This window comes from Pinus tabuliformis, chromosome X (assembly GCF_031772625.1).
Source record: "Pinus tabuliformis cultivar Carrire ecotype Pingquan chromosome X, CPIR1, whole genome shotgun sequence".
Classification (NCBI taxonomy): domain Eukaryota; kingdom Viridiplantae; phylum Streptophyta; class Pinopsida; order Pinales; family Pinaceae; genus Pinus; species Pinus tabuliformis.
Window position 1 is genome coordinate 145,220,902 of NC_142308.1, and position 23,469 is coordinate 145,244,370.

The following is a 23,469-nucleotide window of genomic DNA, read 5'->3' on the forward strand; positions in this document are numbered from 1 at the left end:
CTGTCATATATTGGTAACTAAGCTACAACAGTCTAATCTCTTGTTGATAGTGGCATATTTGAGGTATTTGGAAATCATTGAATATTGGCATTAGTCTCTCTCTTCTCTTGTCAAGGATAGCCTTGCTAACCCTCTCTCTCTTTTCTCTTTGCTAATCATAGTGCATCATATAGTTGCATTGCTAGTCTCTAATTACGTAAGTTTCTCTCTTTTGCGAAATTGCATTGCATCGTTGAAATCTTTTTGTTGCATGTCATTTACTTATCTCACTATTGGCAATCTCATCATATTGCTTGTAGTTGTGCTCTTGTAATCTTGTAGATTTCTCTTGTACTAATTTGCAAATCCAACAATTGAAAGAGAAATTCTCTAATAAGCACATGTAAGTGATAAAGAGATCTTGCTATCATTGCCATAATTGTTTCATTGAGTATCATTAAGATGCTTCTCTATTGGTTCTTGATTGATAGTGTGATATGTTGGCATTATGGCTAATGTGTTGTCCTTGATGACAACCTATTTGAAAAATATGGTCTTTGATGTCAACTTGGTTATAATATGATGATCATGAAACTAAGGCAGATGACAAGAATATTCGTACTGATATTACAGAGGCTATGAGAGAGAATTGGCAGCTAAGTCACATAATGCATGGAAATTATGAAGTTTGAAAGGTATATGTGACCCCAATGAAGAAGAGTCGCGTACATATGCAGGTAATGTGAACAAAAGTCGCGTACATAATGCGAACCATGGAAAACTGGATACTAGGGGTCATTACCATGGTAATTGCCCATAGTATTGTGTCGACAACGTCCATTTGATCTCGTCAACAAATACTAACGACATTACCAAAGGATTTGCCTAAGGTATTGGCAAAGGCAAAAGCTATATAAGGAGATGGAGATCAAGGTGCTAAGTGTGCATTTGGGTAAACTATTCATATGTGATCTGATCTGAAAATAGGTGTGCACCAATGAGCAAGGAGATGAATCAAATATGATAGATCTGACAGTGCATTAAAGACTAATGGATATACTTGCGTGATAAGTCTATGTTTATATAACTTACAATGTTAGATCTGTGGCTATGGTGATGGTATGATATGAATCATGAATGTTTTTGTAATGATGAGTGACTTTTGACAATATGTGTGCATAGATCTAGGTTTGACAGGTGATTTGCAGCGAAGCTTTGTTTCAGTAATTTCTTTTTAAAGATCTGTACACAATTTTTGTTTTGTCTTGTCGCGTACATATGCGAATGTGCTCCGCAGTAGTCGCATATATATTCTGAAGTAATTTGTTTAGACTGTTGCCTGATTTGGGTTTTTGGTATTCAATATGTTGAAATATATATGCAGGGTTTATGCATGATAAGTGCGTATATACATAGATCTGGTTAAATACAGTTGCGTATACATTCTAAGTTGAACTTGATCAGGGTTTGAATTGTTGCTTGATGATGACATTTGATGAAGTTTGTTTTATTTGTTGTTGTTTGTCAATGATGTCTTGATCAAAATATCTGAATGTGTTGATGATTGGTTATTGAGTGGTGACTTGGCTTGGTACATAATGTTTGTAATGACTGCACATTGTTTGCAATGACTGCACATTGTTTCAGTGATGACTGTTTGGTTAATTAGTGATTGGTTGATTGATTAATGTATAACAATGTTATTAGATAATGCATTGATTTGATCTGGTTGCATGGGTTGAGATTTAGTTCAGTGATTGGTTGGCTTCAGTATTCAATAGCTTGATGTTTCAGTGATTCAATTGGTTTAAAGTGCTTCAGTGATTCAGATTTTTGAGATCAGTATTTCAGTTTGGCATATTGGTTTGGACTTATTGTTAGTGTGGGTTCAGTCTGAAAATATGATGAAAAGTGGCCTACAGGTTTTGATGATTGATTGATAGGTGGATCCAGTGTGAAACATTTTGAAACGTGGCCCACAAGGTGCTGAGGATTGCAACCTTTAGTGAGGGGGTAGTAGCTGGTAAACGAGATCAGGGGGTTGTAGCTCCCTTCCAATGGGTGCTGGGGAACGAGTGGAGGTTGTAGCCTCCTACAAGTGGGTGCTTGCGTGATGGTAAGAGTCTGCACCAGTATAAGATGTCATGAAGATTTTTCTTTATAATAATAAAGAAGACAAAGATGACAACAATGGTGATTTTCTTCCATATAGGGTTTCCACCTAAAATCTCGGTGTTCATATTCGTTGATATGTTTCTTGTGTGTTGATGATTTATCTGCTCTTTACTGCTCATGGTTACTGCTTAATAAATGGATAATGAAATAATGATGCATTGGTTAAAGATAAACATCTGATGGAACATATGAAATATTAGTTATCTAGATATACACGTTTTGCATTCACTAGAGTCGCGTACACACATTGATTGCATAAAGAACAATACTGTACATAATACTGAATGTGAAATTGAAAGTTAAAGTGAAATAAAAAATACTAATTCACACTCCCCCCCTCCCAATATTTTCTTTAACATGATATTCAACAAACTGGTTATAAGTGATCTTATCTTGCAGTAATTGGAGCATTTTTCATTTTTATCTCATTAAAGCATCTCTAATTGGCTCATCTCTTGCATTCTCATCCTAGATTAGCTTTGCATAACTAAAATTTACCTCCAAGCATAAGCTTGGTTGATGGAAATTTAGGACCACCTTATCTCCCAATTTGCGACGCCTGACCCTTGCACTGAGGTTAAAACAGGTGACCTTGCAGTTCTCTTGCAGGAAATCCCTTGTAGGAATAGAGGCATATGGGTTGTTAAAAATCCAGGGTATGTATCGTTAATGAGGCCTTAGCCTCCTTCCCTCGGACTTCTTTATACAACCCTATGCGAGACCTCCTTCAAAACAATTGAGGAGAAGGCTTCACCTAGATTAGGCATTTAAATTTAAAATAACTAAGATCTTGCATTTCACATTTAGATTAGATCTTGCATATCATCCTTGCAACATTTGTCTATCCAATAACTTGACATATTAATCATTGTTGCGCAAGTATTTCCTAATTCTAAGGCGTTGGTCTGTCTCTGATATATCTCAATAATCTATTCGATTGTGCTCATTAGTCTCACTTGCCATATAATCTAAAATCAAGTTGCTAGGATATTCATTTGTATCTCCTTGTTGATTTTTCAATAGGTTCCTCATCATTTTGCCTTCAAGGACTACCCCCCTTAGCCTTAGGAGATAGCTTAAACGAAGTGAGTAGGGATTAGAGTGACAACCCCTGCTTTGAGCGTTGCACCTTGGGTGTACACTTTAGGTGACAACAAGTCTTGTTCTAGACTCAAAACATCGACCTACACATGGAAACTGTGGATCAAGTTCCATACTCAGTTTCTTCAAATGTTGACCGCCACAAAAGCTTACAAAGAAGGAAAGCAATTATATTAACTTCTTGTTGGTGGGTTTGAAATATATTGTTTTCATGAATATTCAAATGTTGATTTGAAGTCTGAGATCTAAGTTCGTAATTAGCTAGAAGTTCTTGGGTTTTGAAGCCACTTGTTGTTACTTTCACATCATTATTTGACAAGCTTATTTTAAGTGATGTGAAATACTACTGTGGCATTTTTTTAGGGGCAATTTTATTGAGATCATTCAAGCCTACATGTTTGCGAATTCTACTTCTGAATAGGGGATCCTTCCTTGACTTCTGAGAGTCTAAATAAAGAAGGGGCTTATCAAGTGACCATAGGGTGAGCCTCTTATTTGTTTCATGCTTATCATACTTTATCTTCCAAACTCATTTTTGCAAGGTGCAGGAAAGTGTGATAACAAATCATCATCTTTCAACTTTAGGTTGAAGAGTTTCACAAGCAATTGTATGAGTTCCAATTCGAGTGAATCATACAAATTCTTTAATTTCTTTAAAGCACCATAAGAATCTTCAATGGAAACAATATGGTAGCTTGTATCTTCACTTACTATCACAGAAATCATGGCATTTGCTTTCTTGTCTTTGTCCTTCCATATGGCAAGATCCTTATTTGATGTAGGCTTGGTAGGTCCACTATCATCTTCATACATTCCATTCCACAAATCATTAAAGATCAGAGTGTCTTTGATCTTTCTAGACCATTTTGGGTAGTGTTTTTTGCCAGATAGTAGTGCATCGATACTGGAGATGAGAATGCATATTTATAAGAAAAATCATTGCAAGTTATCCTCAAATTTAGTTCACCCAAACAACTAATAAGCGTTGGAAATACCGGGGGGGGGGGGGGTGAATCAATATTACAATTCAATTAGTTAATTTTTAATCTTCAAAGCATTAAATAACATTAGCATCAGATCAAAACATAAATCATCAACACCAAAACCACCAAACACTTTTTATATAAGTCTTTAAAGATTACATCTATAGGAAGCCCCAACTTCCGTGATTATCTGGCAACAATTAGAAGGAGGTTCCAACCTCTTGATTTATTAACTCCAATTGAAAGGATGCTCCAACCCCCTGATTTACTAGCTCCAACCCCCTGGTTTTATTAGCTCCAACTGAAAGGATGCTCCAACACCTTGATTTACCAACTCCAACTGGAACGAGGCTCCAACCCCCTATTTTCATCATCTCCAATTGAAAGGATGCTCCAACACCCTGATTTACCAGCTCCAACTGGAAGGATGCTCCAACTCCCAAGTTTTATCAACTGAAAGGATGCTCCAATACCCTGATTTACCAGCTCTTGATTTATTAACTCCAATTGAAAGGATGCTCCAACCCCCTGATTTACTAGCTCCAACCCCCTGGTTTTATTAGCTCCAACTGAAAGGATGCTCCAACACCTTGATTTACCAACTCCAACTGGAACGAGGCTCCAACCCCCTATTTTTATCATCTCCAATTGAAAGGATGCTCCAACACCCTGATTTACCAGCTCCAACTGGAAGGATGCTCCAACTCCCAAGTTTTATCAACTGAAAGGATGCTCCAATACCCTGATTTACCAGCTCCAACTAGAAGGATGCTCCAACAACCTGCAAGCGCCAACTTGCCCTAGCACCACCCTGCCACCCTGAAGTGTTCTTAGGCTCCAATCTTTGCCTTGCACTACCCTACCACCCTGAAGACAGAAGATAAAAGAATAACATATATTACACTGAATATACTGCTCAACCATTGCTATCAATAATACTGTTGTATTGCCTCTGCGCTTGTCATATCATTGTCACAATACTGCTTAAATGCCATTGCTGTCACTATTTCTGTTTGGTCACTATAGTGTCATAACATCATCATAATGTTGCTATCCATGCCACTACTGTCACTGCTGTCAATACTATGAAATCAAGTCACTGCTAGGTCTTGGGCACATGCAGAAGCCAATGTGCCACAAATCTGTCCTATGCCCAGCCTTAAGCTGTCTGAACTTCTGCCTTAGAAGACAGTCATAAGACACTAGGCCAACTTCCTTTCTGCAATAAAAGCTTTGGATCGACAATTCCGCTCAACACATTCCACTATAAAAAACCTAATGGCATCAACATCTATATGAATAGCGCTTGCTCAACAAACCCTAACCACTGCTTTAATCATCAAAGACAAGTGAACAATCAATTCTTTCTTACAATAATGACATCTGCAATACAACAAAGTATTCAATTTCAAAAGATCCTCTGCATACAAACAAATCTGCTCAATAGTACAATAATATGCTTATGTCAAACCCTAATAGAATGTCAAGCTCTCACAACAACCCTCTCATAAGCCTTTACACCTTATAATAAAGAATTTGATCGTTAAAGCACAACACCAAGACTTCTCATGTCTCTGAGACTGTTCACTATGGAGCCTTGATTGTGACGCTTCTTCCAAATCGAATCTGGAGAAGTATGGTGCCTAATAACCCATAAAAACCAAATAAAACTTTATTTTAAACTAACCTTCTACAAATCATCACATTCTAGGGGCGCTTCTACATATTGTTCAGATTCTGGTGCTGGTGCTACAAAAGGCCCACTGGCGATTGTTAAATGTGCTACAAATTTGCAGTGTATATAAAAATAACTAGACCAATCACACAACAGAATTGAACCTGCAACCGAAAATAGACCATTTACATGCACTACCAATTTTGTAGCCTAATGAATCTTATGATATTATGGTTTCGCTCTTGTTTTGTTGTCGAATCAATGTAACTGTCGTAAATTTGGTGACGTGGCACATCTATCTTAGCTCGCCCAGTCATTGATTAACAAATTGATGGCCTAGGCCTTGATGTTTGACTGTGCATATGACTATACACAATTCAAACGAAGCTAGAACATACCAATGACCTAGAACGACAAAAACTGTGTCGTGGGATTTGCAAATGATGCGGCATGAATGAGTCCTTCCACGTGATTATAGAGCCCTTGATCATATGACAGATTACCAGAGCTTTGGGCTAGAACAACGTCTACTTGATTGAACCCAAACTAGATCTCAAGAAAAACGAAACCAAGGAAAATTCCTGTCAACAAAATCATCCAAGACTTCAGGGCCAATCATACCTTATATTCATCGAGCAACATGGTTCCATCGAGAGAGTCACGGTCCTCTGCAAAAACACAATTCACTTTTCACTGTGCATGCATTCTTAAATTTATCTCTGTTTTCACCGTTGTTCTTTGTGTGAATATTGAAGGACTTTTACATGCTAGGAAATAGCAAGCGATTACAAAATTCCAGGTTATAATTGCTTTGGCTAATACACCACCACCTGGACTTGTTACACACACACACACATATATAACCAAACCTTAACCAAGGTTAAATGAATAGATCATTGAACGTTGCAGAAATCCATAGCACAAAACACTTTGGCTAAATTCAGAATTTGTTCATTCGTTTGAGATCATACTTCACATTTACAAACCTGTGCCAGAACAGAACCAGAAAGAAAGAAGCTTCTTGATCATAATCGGCCCTGGGTTGACTGTGAATAATTATATCAAACAAGTCATGCCGCAGACTTCAAATTACGAGGTTGTCACTGCACTCGATTGATCAAACCAAAACTTGATTTTCAACCTCTGCTTCTGAACATATGATAAGTCCACAGCTTTAGATAATCAAAAGATAAGTGTAGAATAATGCATCTCATGGAGAAATCTGAGCCATATACATGGTGATGGAGGAGGCTTCTAGAGGGGCCGACATGGCCTCAACTCATGGAGCTGAGTTGCTTTAAGAGGAGCCATCATGCCTTTTTCAAATTTGATTCCAATAGGCCAAATTTAAGAGGAGCCGACCTGACTTTGTTTTATGAACAAGTTTGTGTGAGATTCTCTTTTTGAGGGGCTGACATGGCAAGTTTGTGTGAGATTCTCTTTTTGAGGGGCTGACATGGCAATCAATTTTGGGCCACATAAATGTCCATCTCATAGCACTCGCATGCTTGCACACACACACACACACACACATATATTGCCAAAATAATGCCAATACTGTCATCGCACATAATGCTGCCTTTTCAATCACTTTGGGTACATTGACCATGACTTTGGGGTTTCATCTTTGAAGGAGCATATCTCCTCAACCATGAGGAGTTATGGGGTGTGGCACCTACCGTTGGAAACGGTACAACGAGGACAATCAGCTAATGATGGTCTCACTTGCAAAATCACTTATCTTCTCATCCAAATCTTCATCAAAAGTGGAACACCATAACCATACTGCAGGGGCTTGCTTGCTCCTCTTCCTTTCAGGGTTTCTTGACCATTGGAGCTTCCAATCCCTAGACAAATATTAAGAGCGTTCAACGACCAATTTTGGCATCAATGACAACACAATTCAACAATAAGAACTGCAAATAGATGCCGCCAAACCTGAAATGGGCTTGTTCTTCCAATCTTCAATGCACATAGAGTGTGGTATTCTTCCTTGACTTGTTGACTGCTCCTCAGGTTTCAGATATGATTTAAGCATTCAAAGGACCAAATGCCTATGTGAATTGGGCATATTAAGGAGGCTGCGACATTGATTATAAGATAGTGTAGGTCACACTATTGTCTAGAGGAGGACTGCCTAACCAAAAGCCTATAATCCATGAGTGGAGGAGCCTGCCATGCAGAGAAGAAATAGCACTGAGCAACCACTGACAATTCTAACAATGGAAAAGGCTTGTATATGAACAGATCTATGACCCAGCAAATAAACTGACTGCAGTCCAGTTTATACAACAATTAGACCACTTCAAATGGATGGCGGGTGGGAATTCTGTGTAAGAAGAAGCAAACACATTCGATGCACCAACAAATTTGAGACTTTGGAAGCAAGGGTGTGATATATAGAGTCATGGTAGTGGGAGACTGATATACAAGGAGCCAAAGAGAAACAAGCTTGGATAGGTTGAGAATGGAGAGACCGAGGACGAGCTTCGAGAGAAGAGAGAGAGCCTGTGAGGGTTTCTGGTTGAGAATCAGGCTGAGTCGAATACCAAGTAAAGGAAATGGGTGACAGGGAAAACTTACAAGCAGAATTAGTACCAGGCAAAGAAAGGAGGGACATATTTGCTAGTGGCAGGAGGAAAAAAAACACACTAAGCCAAGTCTAACAAGGGGCATTTTTGTACACCAAACAGAGACAGGATATACATGAGATCTGACACCAAACAGGGAGGTGTTTTCTGCACATTGGGAGGGAATCATGGAATTACATGAACCAGCTCTGATACCACTGTCAGGCTGAGGAATAACTCCACGGTTGTGTGTTCATTTCATTAAGTTGAGCTATACTTTGTACGAAGAGAATGATGCTTGGTTTCATCTTCCATGATCTGAATGATTCTTCTATCCACCTATTACTCTTCACATTCTTCTACATCTATTTACAAATTTCCTCATTCCCTAAGGATTAGGTATCAAACAATCACATGGTATGGAAAATGCAAATCATAGCTGAAATCATTACGGGCATGGATGTTAGGGTATTTAGACACACAGCAGTTAGTTAAATTCAACTTGGTGTAATGTGTCTATTAGGTAGAAGTGTGTTTTTCTAGTATGCATTAGTTGTATTGTGATCCAATGGGCATGATATGATCTAGACATAGAGTGATCTGATCATGATGGTTCATATTCTCCTCGATACTAATGGCTATTTATCTGTGGATTAACACCTAGTTGGTACATGATCTCTATTAAAAGAGCATGGAAGATCATGGCTGATGATTTATTGTGAGAACTTACTAGTGTATCTTTTTGTTTTGTTTTACATTAATAAAATTGCCTCAGGTGGCCATGTTAGCTGGGGAAATGGACCGTTTCCCTCTTAAAGGGTTTTTACCACATAAAAGCACTAGTGTTACGATCTTTGATCTGGATGTGTGAGTGGTTATTGAAGTTGTTCATCTTGTATGGAATACCCTGTTTTCCAAACAATGTAGGACTAGTGAAGCACCACCCTTATAAAACTAGCGGGTTAGAAAGGGTCATAAGGGAGGACGGGTGAACCTCATCAAACCTGTGGTCTTTACCCTTACCCGATGGGTTTTGTACAAGACTCGTTTACCCTTTTAAGACCCGCGGGTAGCCTATAAGACTCCCATCGGACCCCTATAAGACCCTTCGGGCCAACGAAACCCCCAAACTGTCCAAAAATTCATTTATTTTTATTTTTTTTTCTTTTTTGGAAATGAGGTGGAGGAAAAGGGAAATTCGAGGGAAAAAAAAACTTTATAAGCACCTCTCTCCCTTCTATTTCTAATTCACTTGTCATTTGAGTGTTTGGCTAATTTGTGTGAGTGAGAGTGAAGCTAAAGGAGCATGAAGGCGCTGTTGGAGGAGGATAAAGGAGACTTCATCGGATCAGACTAAGCTTCAGGTAGGCTTCATGAACCTAGTTAGAATGTTTTCCATGTATTTATTTTTGTAATTTTTTTTTTTTTTTGTTCACAATTTTTTTTTTGATTGGGAATGCTTGTGGGTGAGAAACTCAACCACACAGGGTGGGAATGAGCTGTGTGGGTGAGAAACTCAACCACACAGGGCCGCTATGTGGCTGAGTTTCTTAGCCACACAACCAAAAAAATGTGCAAATTAAAAAAATTTAAAATAAAAATAAAAATAAAAATTTATTTATTTTTCTTCCATATTTTGTTACCATGCCACCAAAGGGTTTTAGACAGTCTCGTGATTCGGCATGGGCACATGGTCAACAAATCATTCCCGGTAATGACCACAATATCAAGTGCAATTATTGCAATGCCACAATGTATGCAGGCATAAACAGGCTGAAATACCACCTAGCCAGAATTCCTGGGCATGGTGTGGGATGTTGTCAAAGTTGCCTTGATGAAGTCACTACTGAAATGGTAGCTGCTTTGGAAGCCATTAAAGAAGCAAGTTCTAAGAGGGAAAGAATGAAGGATGAGATTGTTGGGATAGGTAGATCTTCACCTCAGAGTGAAACACAGTTTCAAAGTCCAGGTATTGGTAACTCCTCTTCAACTTCTATGCCAAACAAGAGTATAACCTCTTCTTTCTTCAGTCCTCGTACAACTCCAGGATCTCAAACCAACTTTGGACATTTCAATGATAAGAAGAGGAAGGAAGCAGATATGGCAGTGAGGAGCTTTTTGTTGATTTGGGGTAGCATCGGATGTGCTCTAGCCACGAAAATTGGTGGAGAGGCTAAAGCACATGAGATCTGCAATACTCAGAAATGGTTTGGGCAGAATCTAACTAGTTTGGGAGATATTAAAATAATTAATATTTTTAATGGAGTCCCTAAGTTTAAACTTAGGGAAAATAAAATATTAATGGGTATTAATATAAAATTGGGTTAGAAGGTTCCAAAAGTCGTGGATCAAGCCAAATCTAATCTTAGCCATTGATTAGGGACTTAATCTCGGCCATTGAAATGTCAACGAGAAAAGTATAAGAGGAGGCTTGAGGGTCACTTGGAGAACGCACCGAGTTGATCAAGAATTCGATTTGCTGGGGCAGGGCTTGTTGAGGAAATCGAAGGAGTGATTTGAGTTGTAGCTGAGGGGCAGTGAATACAGAAGCAGAGAGGCAGAGAAGGTACTGAGAGCATCAATGCAGAAGTCAGGAGAGGGTTGACGTAGAGCCAGCTAGGAGCTGCGCAGTGCCAGAAAGAGCGAGCGTGGGAGACGAAGAGGCTCTAGAGGCTGTTGCAGAGCCTCCAGAGGGTGACGTTGGGCTAGTTGCGCTAACGCTGGGCCAGAGAGGCTGACGCTGGGAGATTTAGTGGGGCAGATTGGGGCTGATATCTGTCTCTGACTGAGAGGTACTACTGCCGAGGGCATTCTCTGTTGGGTGAGCCATTTCTGGCACCCAGATTGTATTCTGAAACTGCTTAATAATAAAACCATCAGATAGCTGCACCTGTTTTGCTACATTGGGTTTTTTCTGGGGACATTAGTCCAAAAATAACGGTGTCACTTGTGTGCTTGTTTTTCCTTCAGTTGATGATTTGTATGTGTTGAGACTGTAATTGTATTTATTTTCAGTATTTATTAATTAACAGAACAAGTAGGAAGAAATAAATAAGAAAGTACAAGAAGGATTTCTAATAGTTAGACTTAGAAATTCCAACAGTTTTGGTACCATAACAGTCTTTCATTCAACTATGCAAAGTCTTATTTTTATCAGTCCATGGTGGATGCCATTGCATGTGCTGGCCCTGGATACAAAGCCCCAACTTACAATGCACTTAGGGGGAAAGAGCTAGATGAGGAGCTTGAGTGTGTCAAGGAACAATTGGAGAGCATTAAAAGCTCATGGAAATTTACAGGTTGTACACTTATGTCTGATGGGTGAACAGATGAGAGGGGTAGAACAATAATAAATTTTGTTGTAGCTTGCCCTAAAGGAACCATGTTCCTAAAATCCATTGATGCTTCTGCAAATGTAAAAGATGCGCATTTGATTTTTTCATTGTTGGCTGATGTGGTGGAGGAAGTTGGGATTGCAAATGTTGTCCAAGTAATCATTTACAATGAAACAAATTCTGTGGTAGTTGGAAGGTTGCTTTGTGCCAAATATCCCGCCATTTTTTGGACTCCATGCGTTGCCCATTGCATAGCTTTGATGCTAGAGGACATTTGGAAGTTGGAGTGGGTGCAAGACATTGTGCAAGAATGCAGGCATATTACCAAGTATATTTATAATCATGCTTGGGTGTTGAATCTTATGAGGGAATTCACACAGGGTGAGCTTAGTCGCCTAACGATCACACGGTTTGCTACAAACTTTCTTTCCCTCCAAAGCCTTTTGTATGAGTACCAAGCTTTGAGAAGAACGTTTTGTAGCCAACAATGGGTATTCTGGAAAGATAGCACAAAACCGGGAGAAATGTCTGTGAAAACATCTATCTTTGCTGATAGTTTGTGGGACAAAGTGATTGAGATTTTTGTATGAGTACCAAGCTTTGAGAAGAATGTTTGTAGCCAACAATGGGTATTCTGGTAAGATAGCACAAAACCGGAAGCAATGTCTGTGAAAACATTTGTCTTTGCTGATAGTTTGTGGGACAAAGTGATTGAGATTGTCAGCTTCAGTGAGTCCCTTGTGAAAGTCTTGAGATTGATGGATGGAGAGAAACCTGCAATGGAATATATTTATGAGGGCATGGACAGGGCCAAAGAGGCCATCAAGACTTTTTAGAAGGGAAATGAATCTAAATATATATCCCTATACGGCAAATTATTGATCCCAGGTGGGACAGGCAACTACATTCACCATTGCATGCAGCAGGAGCATATCTCAATCCCAGCTTATTCTATAATGAGGGGTCTAGCATTCAAAGAGATCCCGAGGTGATGAGAGGTGTCATGATATGCATTGAGAAAATGTTCCTGGATGTTGATATTCAGGACAAAATCAACTTACAATGAGATATGTACAAGGAAGCATCTGGCATGTTTGGATTCAGCTCAAGCCAACATCTCAAGAACAAGAGAATGCCTTGTAAGTGCAAATTGTTAGAACTTAGCTTGTAATTTTGCGAGTTCTCTTTTATATGTTTGGCATTACAAACTAATAATCTTTGTTGTTATTTTTTTATAGCTCATTGGTGGATAGATTGTGGCACTAAGGCACCACAATTACAAGAATTCATCATCAGAGTTTCGAGTCAACCTTGTAGTGCTTCTTCTTGTGAGCGCAATTGGCCAGTGTTTGAGCACATCCACAACAAAAAGAGAAACCGGTTGGAGCATGAGAGGTTGGAGAAGTTGGTTTTCATCTACTACAACCTTCGAATACTGACAAAACAAGTGCAACCAAAGGATACAGATCCAATTTTATTGGATACTATTGATTTAGAGTCTGATTTGGTTGTGGAGGAGGAGGCCCCTGATTTGAGTTGGCTTGATGAAGAGACTAAGGATCTCTCTAGTTTGCCATCTCAAATAGAGACTCCAAACTCACAGTTGCTTCAACCTTCTAATGTTAGCACTTAGCTCCGCGAGGGCTTATTGTAGGCGTAGTCGTTTGTGAGTGATGAGACACAAGATTGTTATGAGACAATCATTTATGATTTATGACATATGTATTTGAATTTTGAACTTGCTGACATTTTTTATTTTAATTATGGAATCATGAGTCCTTTTCTTATTCAGTATCTAAATGTTTTGCTTACAAAAATTGAATATGTTATGTTGTACTTCTATAGACATGAGATGATGTTATGAATTATTGCATATATTGTGGTTTTTATAACTTATAAGGATTGGAATTGTCATTAGTTTCTTTTTTGTGCCTAAAATTTACCACATTTTAAGTTTTTTCTTGTATTTTGACGAGTCTTATAAGGGTTGTTCTTGAGTCTTATACAAGTAGACGAGTCGATGCCTCACCGAGTCTTATACGAGTATGAGTCATGCAACATTGTGTAGGACAGAGATTCGACCATAAAAATGTGAATAACATGGGGAATGGGATTAGGCCAAACAATTAGCTTGTTGGATTGTTTAGCACCCTGGATGTTGCTCATATTTTGTTGTGCATGCCTTTCAACACCTGGGATGTGGAAAGTGTCTTCCAGAACAGGGAGAAATTTTGCCATAAGGTGGAGACATATGGACACGATCCTGAGGCTGGGGACACATCCTCTGGAAACATATATCTCAAGTCATAAATTCATTCTTTGGTGTTTTTTGGCCATGCAATTTTTTCCTCAGGACCTAATTTTCGGTCTTTCATTTTTAGCAGTATTAAAATTTCATTAGTTTGTCTATTGCTGTTGTCCCTAGGACCTTTCTCCTCTTACCACCATTCTGATCTGTCTTGTTCAATGTATACCAGTAGGATGATGAAGTCAGCCAGGATTTGCAATTCTGTTTTTCAATTCAAAAGTGTCAAAGAAGTAGTAGACTGAGAAACAGATAGATAAGTTGCAAGCGAAGTGTCAGATTCTTATGGCTCTCTCTCCAATGCTTGAGTTGTCTACAGGAAGGCTGCTTTTGCAATGCAGTTTCTAAGAGGCACTGCTATCTTTCTAACAACTACTGACATATTCTACTTTAATATGGACTTAAATGCTCAAAGCATTCATCTTTTCTAATTTACATTGATTAATAATATGCTGTGGTCCTTGACTTAATTGGCTGTCTAATTCTGCTGTGGAATATGTATGTTTCTATGTTTCTTTGGTTCTAATGTGCTTCTGTAAATCTGTGGACCATTTCTATAGTATTTCAGATCCTTGAATCCTGTATCCAAACTTTGTTTCTTCATTAGAGTGATTGAGACTGCAAGAGTGTCAAATGACAGAGTAATCTTCTTTGCATCCGAAATGAACCTTTTTCTCTTAAAAGGTTTTGATGTTGTCTTCCTCATACAGTTACTTCATTGAGAGTAAAACTGACCAAGAAAAATTGATTGCATTTGATACACAGGTAACTCTGAAATTATTTAATGTTTTTTTAACTTTCTCTTGGCGTTCTTCGTATTATTTTTGTTCTCTTGTTTGAACTCCGTGGTAAACCAATTCAATGAAAGATCTCTCGTAGACACTGGACAGTGGTTTTCAAAATCCTGTAATTGCAAAATCCCATAAAAAGTTCAGAGGCAGTAGCATATACATATTTTTTTCTCTGTGGAAAAAGATGTTTGTATAGCAGATGATAACCATACGTTGATTGTATTCCTAAAATTTGTAGGTCGGATTTTTTTTCTGTCTCTGCAGGTTGGATGGTGGGCTGGTTTGGCAGAGGGTGCAAATGATCCATATGGCAGAATCGTCCATATTGGTTCTCAACATGGGAGATTTGTTGCCAAGAGTTACAATGCAAGGTACTTCTTGCATGGGCGATAATTTGTAAATGCATAGATTTTTAATGAAACTTGGAGTTATTGAGCTTTTTGTTGCTCTTAACCAGGCAGCTGGCTGCAGGAGCACCAGGCATTCCTTTGTTTGAAATTTTCATAACAAAAGAAAGTGATCAGAAATACAGGGAGCAGGTAACTCTAGGCAAAGAGATGGTATCAAATTAGTGAACTGCTGTGTCCAGTCATATAGTGTAGTGAAAGAACGTATGTGGTCTTACTCTTTTATGCACCACTGAAAGAAGATGTAACTTGTGATATGTTTTCAGGTGGTCTACTTGCAGCGGAACGGACAATCTGCAGATGCTTCCTTTTCAGTATCACCTAAAGCTACTGAAGACTCAGACACTGACACAGAGAAAAATGATGATGCAGATGTGGGAGATGAGGGATTGAGACGAGTTCTTAAATTTCTTAAAGCTGGGATGCCTGGCCTAAAATTCAAGGTGTTGAAAGTTGTGACTCCAGAACAGGCAAACACAGATATAATCTCAGGGGTTTTTGAGCAGTTAATCCAGGATGTCAATAAAGAGAAGGATGATGAAACTACTGGTGAAGATAAAACTGGAGGTGATCTACATAATGATAAAGCAACTGTAAGAGGAAATAGTGATTTTATGCAGCTTATTAAAATTGCTGCTGCAAAAGTTGCCATTGGTACTCTTTTACAGAGTATTGCTGAAGATGCACCTCCAAGCCTTCCTGTACGCGTGCCAGCCAAAATAGAGAGAAGGGGTCGTGATTCATTTTGTTTTCACATTAAGGATGATGGCTCTCAACAATCAGTAAGAGGAAAGCAAATGACACCTGCTTGGAAAGTTGCAACAGTTACAAAACAGACATTGACAGATCCCATGTCTGCTGGTGTTCCAAAGGTCCCCTGGTTCATGAAAAGGGTTTCTGTAAAGGTGAGACTTTGCATCTTAATCTTTCGTTCAATATAATTGGAGACACATACCAGTCATTAGCATAATGTGTTTTTTCGGCATTTTACCTAACTGTGGTGCAAGATTCTGTTAGTTTCAAAAGAAAGCATGCTCTCAAGAGAATTTTATATAGTCTTCTGAACTTCTGTGCTGTGGCTTAGTACACCAATTGAAAGGATGCGTATTTCATTTAAGTTCTTGACAACTGATTCTAGTTGCGTGTACTATGTATGAAGACAGTGTCAGACCACCATGACTCAATAGTTAAGTACTACTGTGATTTTATGGAAGACAATCACTCTTATACGTACAGCTCCTTTTTGATGAAATAGTGATATCTTTAATATTCACAAAGTTGGTAATGCGCTAGAACATTCTACCATCAAAATGACTCAGGATTGTAAGTTCAGATTTTATATTATGGTGCATTAACACAGCTTTGAGAGAATTGAACTGATATCAAGGCCTATCCTAGGGAGATTATAGTCAAGAAATTAGTTTAGGCTATCAAATGAATGAAAGGATGAACAAATAAGCTTTACATTTTTTGAGACCTGTTCCTATTGAATTTTTAAATCTAGTTTTTTTTCTCAATGAAAAACTCGTGGGCAAATCCAAGGGACACTTTCCCACTTACGTGCATGGTATTCTTAGTAAAACCATCAGTGTAGACTAGTGTGCCTAAACCAGGGGGGTTTGAATTGGGCACCTGCTGCCACAGAAGATGGCGAATGCCTAGGAACATTGGTGACCACTGGTTGAGCCATTTGCTTGCACTTTAAATATAGTTAGTATTTTGTATTTTGGCTTTGACAACCTCAGAAATGTCTGGGATTAGTGTATCCAAGATAACCTGCAGTGTGCTTTAATTATCAACCAAGGATTGCAGTCTTTCAAAACACCTAAACTATATGTGCATTTTACAGAGCTTTCAGTTCTTGGGCTTTTATTTTCAATTTAATTGTTTTGGAGGTTCTTTTGTTATTTTCAATTGAAGTCCTATGTTTGTATGTAAACTTTTAAACTAAATGATGCTGATGAAACCCTTCAGTGCTTTGCCGCAGAAGTAAAAAGAAAGGGATAAAATTAACCATGCACACCAGTCAAGAAATGAAATTGCAGAGGGAAAACTAACTAGACACACAAACTGAAATTAAACTTGCAGAAAGGAAACTACCTAATCACACCAGCAGAAATTGAAATTGCAGAAACAAAAGTAATTTAATCACACCAACAGAAATTGCAGAAATAAAACTTGGGATTTGCAGAAGTGATATTAGATTGCAGTAATGCTAGAGCAAAAAATAACTAGTACAGATCGTTCAGTGACATGCTGTGAGAGTGGGCCTTTGCTCTGCAACCTTGCTGAGTGATGTCTGAAGCTGAACTCAGTAAATAAAACATATTAACAAAAGCAGCAGTTAGGTTTGCTTTTATTCAAAATCCAGATGAACTCAAATGTTTTTTTTTTCATTCCTTTCTACAAATTCCTTGAAAGATGTTATTGGTTATTGCCCTACTTCTCTAGATTCTAGAAAATTAATGTAAAATAAACAGTTACTGTTTATTTTAGGAGACAATTATTCTGCAGATATATAAATATATTTATTGATAAGAATGATGATGTTACAATGAGCCTCGTGACAGTCTACTCATAGCATTGACTGGTCATAAAGTAAAGGGGTATGTATGCTTTGACTTTTCATTAATTATTTAATTTATTATTATTTTTATAACATTGCTGTCCTCTTAAGTAATGCTTTGTCCTTGAAGCATAATAAATCAGATTCTCTCTAGTTGATCACATTTCTGTGGAATGAAGTTTATCTGTTTCTTGCCCCTTTTTTGTTAATTGTAATTGATTCTTTTTGAGAGTGGAACCTTCAACACCATATAATTTGTAGTTTTGACCTTGCCAATTAAACCCCATGAACTGTTCTTCAAGGTTTGTGGTATAACTTCCCAATTGTACAAACATTCTGCACCTAGCACCATATTGATTTCTTTAAGCAGTAAAGTCTAGAGTCCTGTTTGTAATTTCAATTCTTGTATTTGACTTGAAACCTTATGACATTTTCCTACTTCCATGACCTTTTGGCTTTTTCCCATTAGCAACTGTAACAACGATTTCCCTGGTGATGTACACAGAGGTTAGGTTGTTTAGCAACAACAATGTTGATACAATTATGTGTACTGCCAAACTCTACGAGTATTATGACATGTCTATCTTTGACGACTCCTTTAAGTTTTAGGGTCTTAGGTTTTGGTTTCCCTGTCATGGTTGTTGGTGGAACTATAGTTTTTTTTTTCTTTTTCTTGGAAACTGGATTCTCTCCTTTCTGAGGTATGGTGGATCATGTTTTGCAGTTAGTGGTTGTATTTGGTTGTTTGGAGTAATTATCTTTCATTGCTGTTCTTTTTCTTTATTTCTGTTTTGCTGGCCACATCAGATTGAAGCTAGTGATGCTTTTTGTGGTGTTTCATGATGGTTTGAATCTGGATTTTATGCTACAGTGATTTCATCATCTGGCTTTTGTACTTCTACTTGCTTTACGTCCCCTATTTTATACTAGTGTAATGACATGTCTTCGCATCTATGTTCTCGTGTCCAATTTCTTCCACCAAATTTCTTCCAGAGTTACTACAAATGTTTTCCTTCTCTCTGATTCACTACTAGATGTATTTGGGTCTTTCTCTGCTTTGTAAGTATATAATTTCTTACATTTGCATTTGTGCCTTGGCGACCATTTGTTTCCACAATATCTGCAATTGTTTACCCTTTTCTTATCTAGGTCCTAGTGTTGGTTTTCATCTTCCCTAGTGAATGATGGCCTATTGAATTTTCTTTTTTGTTCAAGTAGTTTTGCTGCATGTCTAGCATCGTCAAATTTTTTAAGGTTGCATAGTTTTATTTCACTATAGATGTAATCCTTCAACCCATAGATATACATTTTTAGCAATTGCTCATCCATGAGTACGGTTTGTCTTGTTGTAGAACTTCCAAATTGTGTGTATACTCATTTATTTTTCCTTTTTGTTTAAGATTTACGAATTTGTTATATAGGTCATTGTCTTCTTTGTCATGGAACCTTTTTAATATGGCAGTTGTGAAACCTTGCCAACGAAAGGAATGAGGGTCACATTTTCCGCACCACCAATGTAAGAGGTAACTCACTTCGTTGATTTGCCATTAATCAAGCACACATGGAAATACAAAGATGTAGTGACCTTTGGTTTCAACTTCCAAGTTCCGATGTCTCTTCCTATTCTAATGGTTCAAATTTCTAATATTTACATGTTTACATAATTCACCAAATCTGTAAGGTTTAGGTGTCTCACATTCCCCCCTTAACTCAAAGGGGTGTTAGTGCGCTGAAGCATCATTTTGACATTTTCAAACTTTTCTCTTCCAAGTGCTTTCGTGAAGACACTTGCAATTTGCTCATTTGTGGAACATGGTCTTAGATGAATAGTCTTGGCCTCTACATGATATCGAATCAAAAAATACTGTGTTGATGTGTTTGGTTTGATCATGGAATGTGGGATTCCTAGGAAACTTGATTGCAAGAGTATTGTCTGTTGATTTGGGGTAGCATAGGATGTGCTCTAACCACGAAAATTGGTGGAGAGGCTAAAACACATGAGATCTCCAATACCTAGAAATGGTTTGGGTAGATTCTAAACAGTTTGGGAGATATTAAAATAATTTATATTTTTAATGGAGTCCCTAAGTCATAACTTAGGGAAAATAAAATATTAATGTGAATTAATATAAAACTGTGTTAGAAGGGTCCAAAAGTCATGGATCAAGCTAAAGTTAATCTTAGCCATTGATTAGGGACTTAATCTCGACTGTTGAATTGTCAACGAGAAAAGTATAAGAAGAGGCTTGAGGGTCACTTGGAGAACACACCGAATTGATCAAGAATTCGATTTTCTGGGGTAGGGCTTGCTGAGGAAATCAAAGGAGTGATCAGAATTGCAACTGAGCGGCAGTGAATACAGAAGCAGAAAGGCAGAGAGGGTACTAGGAGCATCAACACAAAAGCCAGGAGAGAGGGACGCAAAGCTAGCTAGAGGCCACGCAGAGCTAATCAGGGCCCACGCAGAGGCAGCCAGGAGTTGTGCAGTACCAGAGAGAGCTAGCGTGGATGACGCAGAGGCTCTAGAGGCTGACGCAGGGTGAGTTGGAGTGACGCTGGGCCAGAGAGGATGACACAGTCCCTAGAGGCAGACGTTGGAGATTTCGTGGGGCAGATTGGAGCTGAGAGTGTGGGATTGTTCATCCGGGGTTTTAGTTGGAATTCCTGTCTCCGACTGTGAGATACTATTGCCGAGATCATTCTCTGTTGGGTGAGCCAGTTTGGCACCCAGATTGTATTCTAAAATTGCTTAATAATAAAACCCTCAGATAGCTGCACCAGTTTTCCCGCATTGGGTTTTTTCTGGGTCATTAGTCCAAAAACAACGGTGTCACTTGTGTGCTTGATTTTCCTTCAGTTGTTGATTTGTAATGTGTTGTGCATGTACTTGTATTTATTTTCAGTATTTACATGGTAAATAACTTGTCAATTAAACAAAACAAGTAGGCAGAAATAAATGAGAAAGTACATGAAGGATTTCTAACAATTAGACTTAGAATTTCCAACATGTTATCAGAGCGTGGTTGTAGATCACAGGATAACTGAAGGCATCAGCCGAGCAGAGAAGCAGCAACAAAAACAACTGTCTCGAGTGATAGAAGCTGTTCCTAGCAAAAAAGTAGCAAGGAAGGGTTGACACATTGCCTGCATCATCAAGTTTGAGCCGGGAGAAGGATCAACAGTAGTGGTAGAAAGGAGCAGACCTGACCTACGTAGTCCCTGATCATCTTTCTCAGTCAGGAAGGATTGACGCCCATGGCCAGGAGGTGCGGATTTTGTTGGTGCTAGGATTGTGCATAGTCTAGAGGTTCTAACCTTCAATTTTCCGGGGCATAGGAGGCCGTGGAGAATTTGCGGAGTGAAGTTGGTGGGGTACTATGGTCAGAACAGTACCTAACAGGGCAAGACCAAGGAGGAGGGAGTTGCTACCAAGGATTTCTAGCCAAGAAATGTGGATCGGTGGTGCAGCTGCACTAATGATCGGAGTGGGGGCATCTCGACATTGGCAGAGGGGTTTCCAGGAGGGAAATTTAGGCTTAGAGGGAGTCACAATGAGAACTTCCAGGAGGGAAGTAGAGAGACTCGAAAGAGTCGAAAGAGGAGCAACGAGATGGCAGTGAACGGGTAAGAGATCAGGGCAGACTGGACGGAGCCTCAAACTTCGTAATTTGGAAGGCTAGGATCTTGTCCATTCTAGACAGGAATCGTCTCAAGGACTTTGCCTTGAAAACGATAGCGATCCTAGTTGACCTGGCTAAGAACGATAAGTACGAGGAGGCAATGGCGAGGGCCAAGAGCATCATCCTTGATGGGGTCAAGGACCATGTAGTACCACATATTGCTGAAAAGGACACGACAAATGCAATGTGGGAGGCCCTAACGAAATTGTATCAGCATACTTCCGTGCAAAGGAAGATGCTACTAGAAAATCAGCTGCGGTCATGTTAGATGTAGAAAGGAGAACATATCAACATCTTCCTCGGTCGATTGAAGGAGATTCGGGATCAGCGAACTTCCATAGGGGCCACGCCGGATCAGGAATTAATGGTGAGGACCGCATTGAACGCAGTCTGAGAGGACTGGGAGGTATTTATGCAGAGCATACTGGGCAGATTGACCCTTCCAGATTGGGAGGAACTGTGGGTGGCTCTTCGTCAGGAAGAGATCAAAAGGTTAACCAAGGCAAAAAGTAGCGGCAAGGGGGTCAGAATCAAGAAGGAGGAAGAGAAGGATGCCGCCTTAGCATCTGAGGGAAAGCAGGAGAAACGAAAGAAGAAGGACCTCTCCAAGGTCAAATGCTTCCACTGTGGGGAACTGGGTCATTATGCAAGCCAGTGTTCGAGGAAGAAGAGCAAGGGAGAAGCTTCTGAGACCAAGGCTGTGCTAGTAAGGTCGGAGAAAGAAGTGGAGACATATGATGACTGTGCCATGAGTGCTCATGCACCTCATGAGAGGAAGTGGGGAGACATCGAGTTGTAGTCAGACGGACTATAGGTGGTGAGGAGCAGGATCCTCAAGGTACCCACCTCTTGGATTATAGCTTGCTACGGGAGCCCCGAAGAGGAGTAGCAGAACTGACAGAGATGTTAGAGTTGGGAGATCAGTTACTTACTTCTCAGTAATTGAGTTGCAGTGTAGCAGTTAACAGTGGAAGTGCTATGGGCAACACGATGCAACATGATGAGAGGGATTACAGTGTAGATGTAGTAGTGGCAGTGGCAGGGCCATGGGTAGCAACACGGATGCAGAGGTAGTTGCTGTACAGATGCAGTGGCAAGGCCATGGGTAGCAGTACATGATGCAGCAGTGTTGAGGATGTTGGGTAGCAGGCCTACAATCAGCACAATGACCGATGTCGGATGATTAAGGTGAGGAGTATTACTAGAGCAGAGTCCTCGCTAAGAGGGAGTGTTGATTTGGGGTAGCATCGGATGTGATCTAGCCACGAAAATTGGTGGAGAGGCTAAAGCACATGAGATCTCTAATACTTATAAATGATTTGGGCAGATTCTAAATAGTTTGGGAGATATTGAAATAATCAATATTTTTAATGGAGTCCCTAAGTCTAAACTTAGGGAAAATAAAATATTAATGTGAATTAATATAAAACTGTGCTAGAAGAGTCCAAAAGTCATGGATCAAGCCAGAGTTAATCTTAGCCGTTGATTAGGGACTTAATCTTGGCCGTTGAATTGTCAACGAGAAAAGTATAAGAGGAGGTTTGAGGGTCACTTGGAGAACACATCGAGTTGATCAAGAATTCGATTTTCTGGGGTAGGGCTTGCTGAGGAAATCCAAGTAGTGATCAGAGTTGCAGTCGAGGGGTAGTGAATACAGAAGCAAAGAGGTAGAGAGGGTACCGAGAGCATCAGCACAAAAGCTGGGAGAGAGGGATGCAAAGCCAGCTAGAGGCCATGCAGAGCCAGTCTGGGCCCATGCAGAGGCAACCAGGAGCTGCGCAGTGCTAAAGAGAGCTAGCGTGGGTGACACAGAGGCTCTAGAGGCTGATGCAGTGCCTCCAGAGGTTGACGCAGGGCGAGTTGGGGTGACGCTAGGCCAGAGAGGCTGACGCAGTTCCTAGA

General features: G+C 39.4%; 1 protein-coding gene across 1 annotated transcript in view; it reads left to right on the plus strand.

Moving 5' to 3' along the window:
• Positions 1-23,469, plus strand: part of LOC149138875 (protein EXECUTER 2, chloroplastic-like) — a 186,420-nt gene that overhangs the window by 109,226 nt on the left and 53,725 nt on the right. The window contains exons 4-6 of the mRNA XM_089449804.1: positions 15,179-15,285; positions 15,372-15,453; positions 15,588-16,226. Coding sequence (XP_089305930.1) covers positions 15,179-15,285; positions 15,372-15,453; positions 15,588-16,226 — 828 coding nt within the window. The remainder of the gene's footprint in view (positions 1-15,178; positions 15,286-15,371; positions 15,454-15,587; positions 16,227-23,469) is intronic.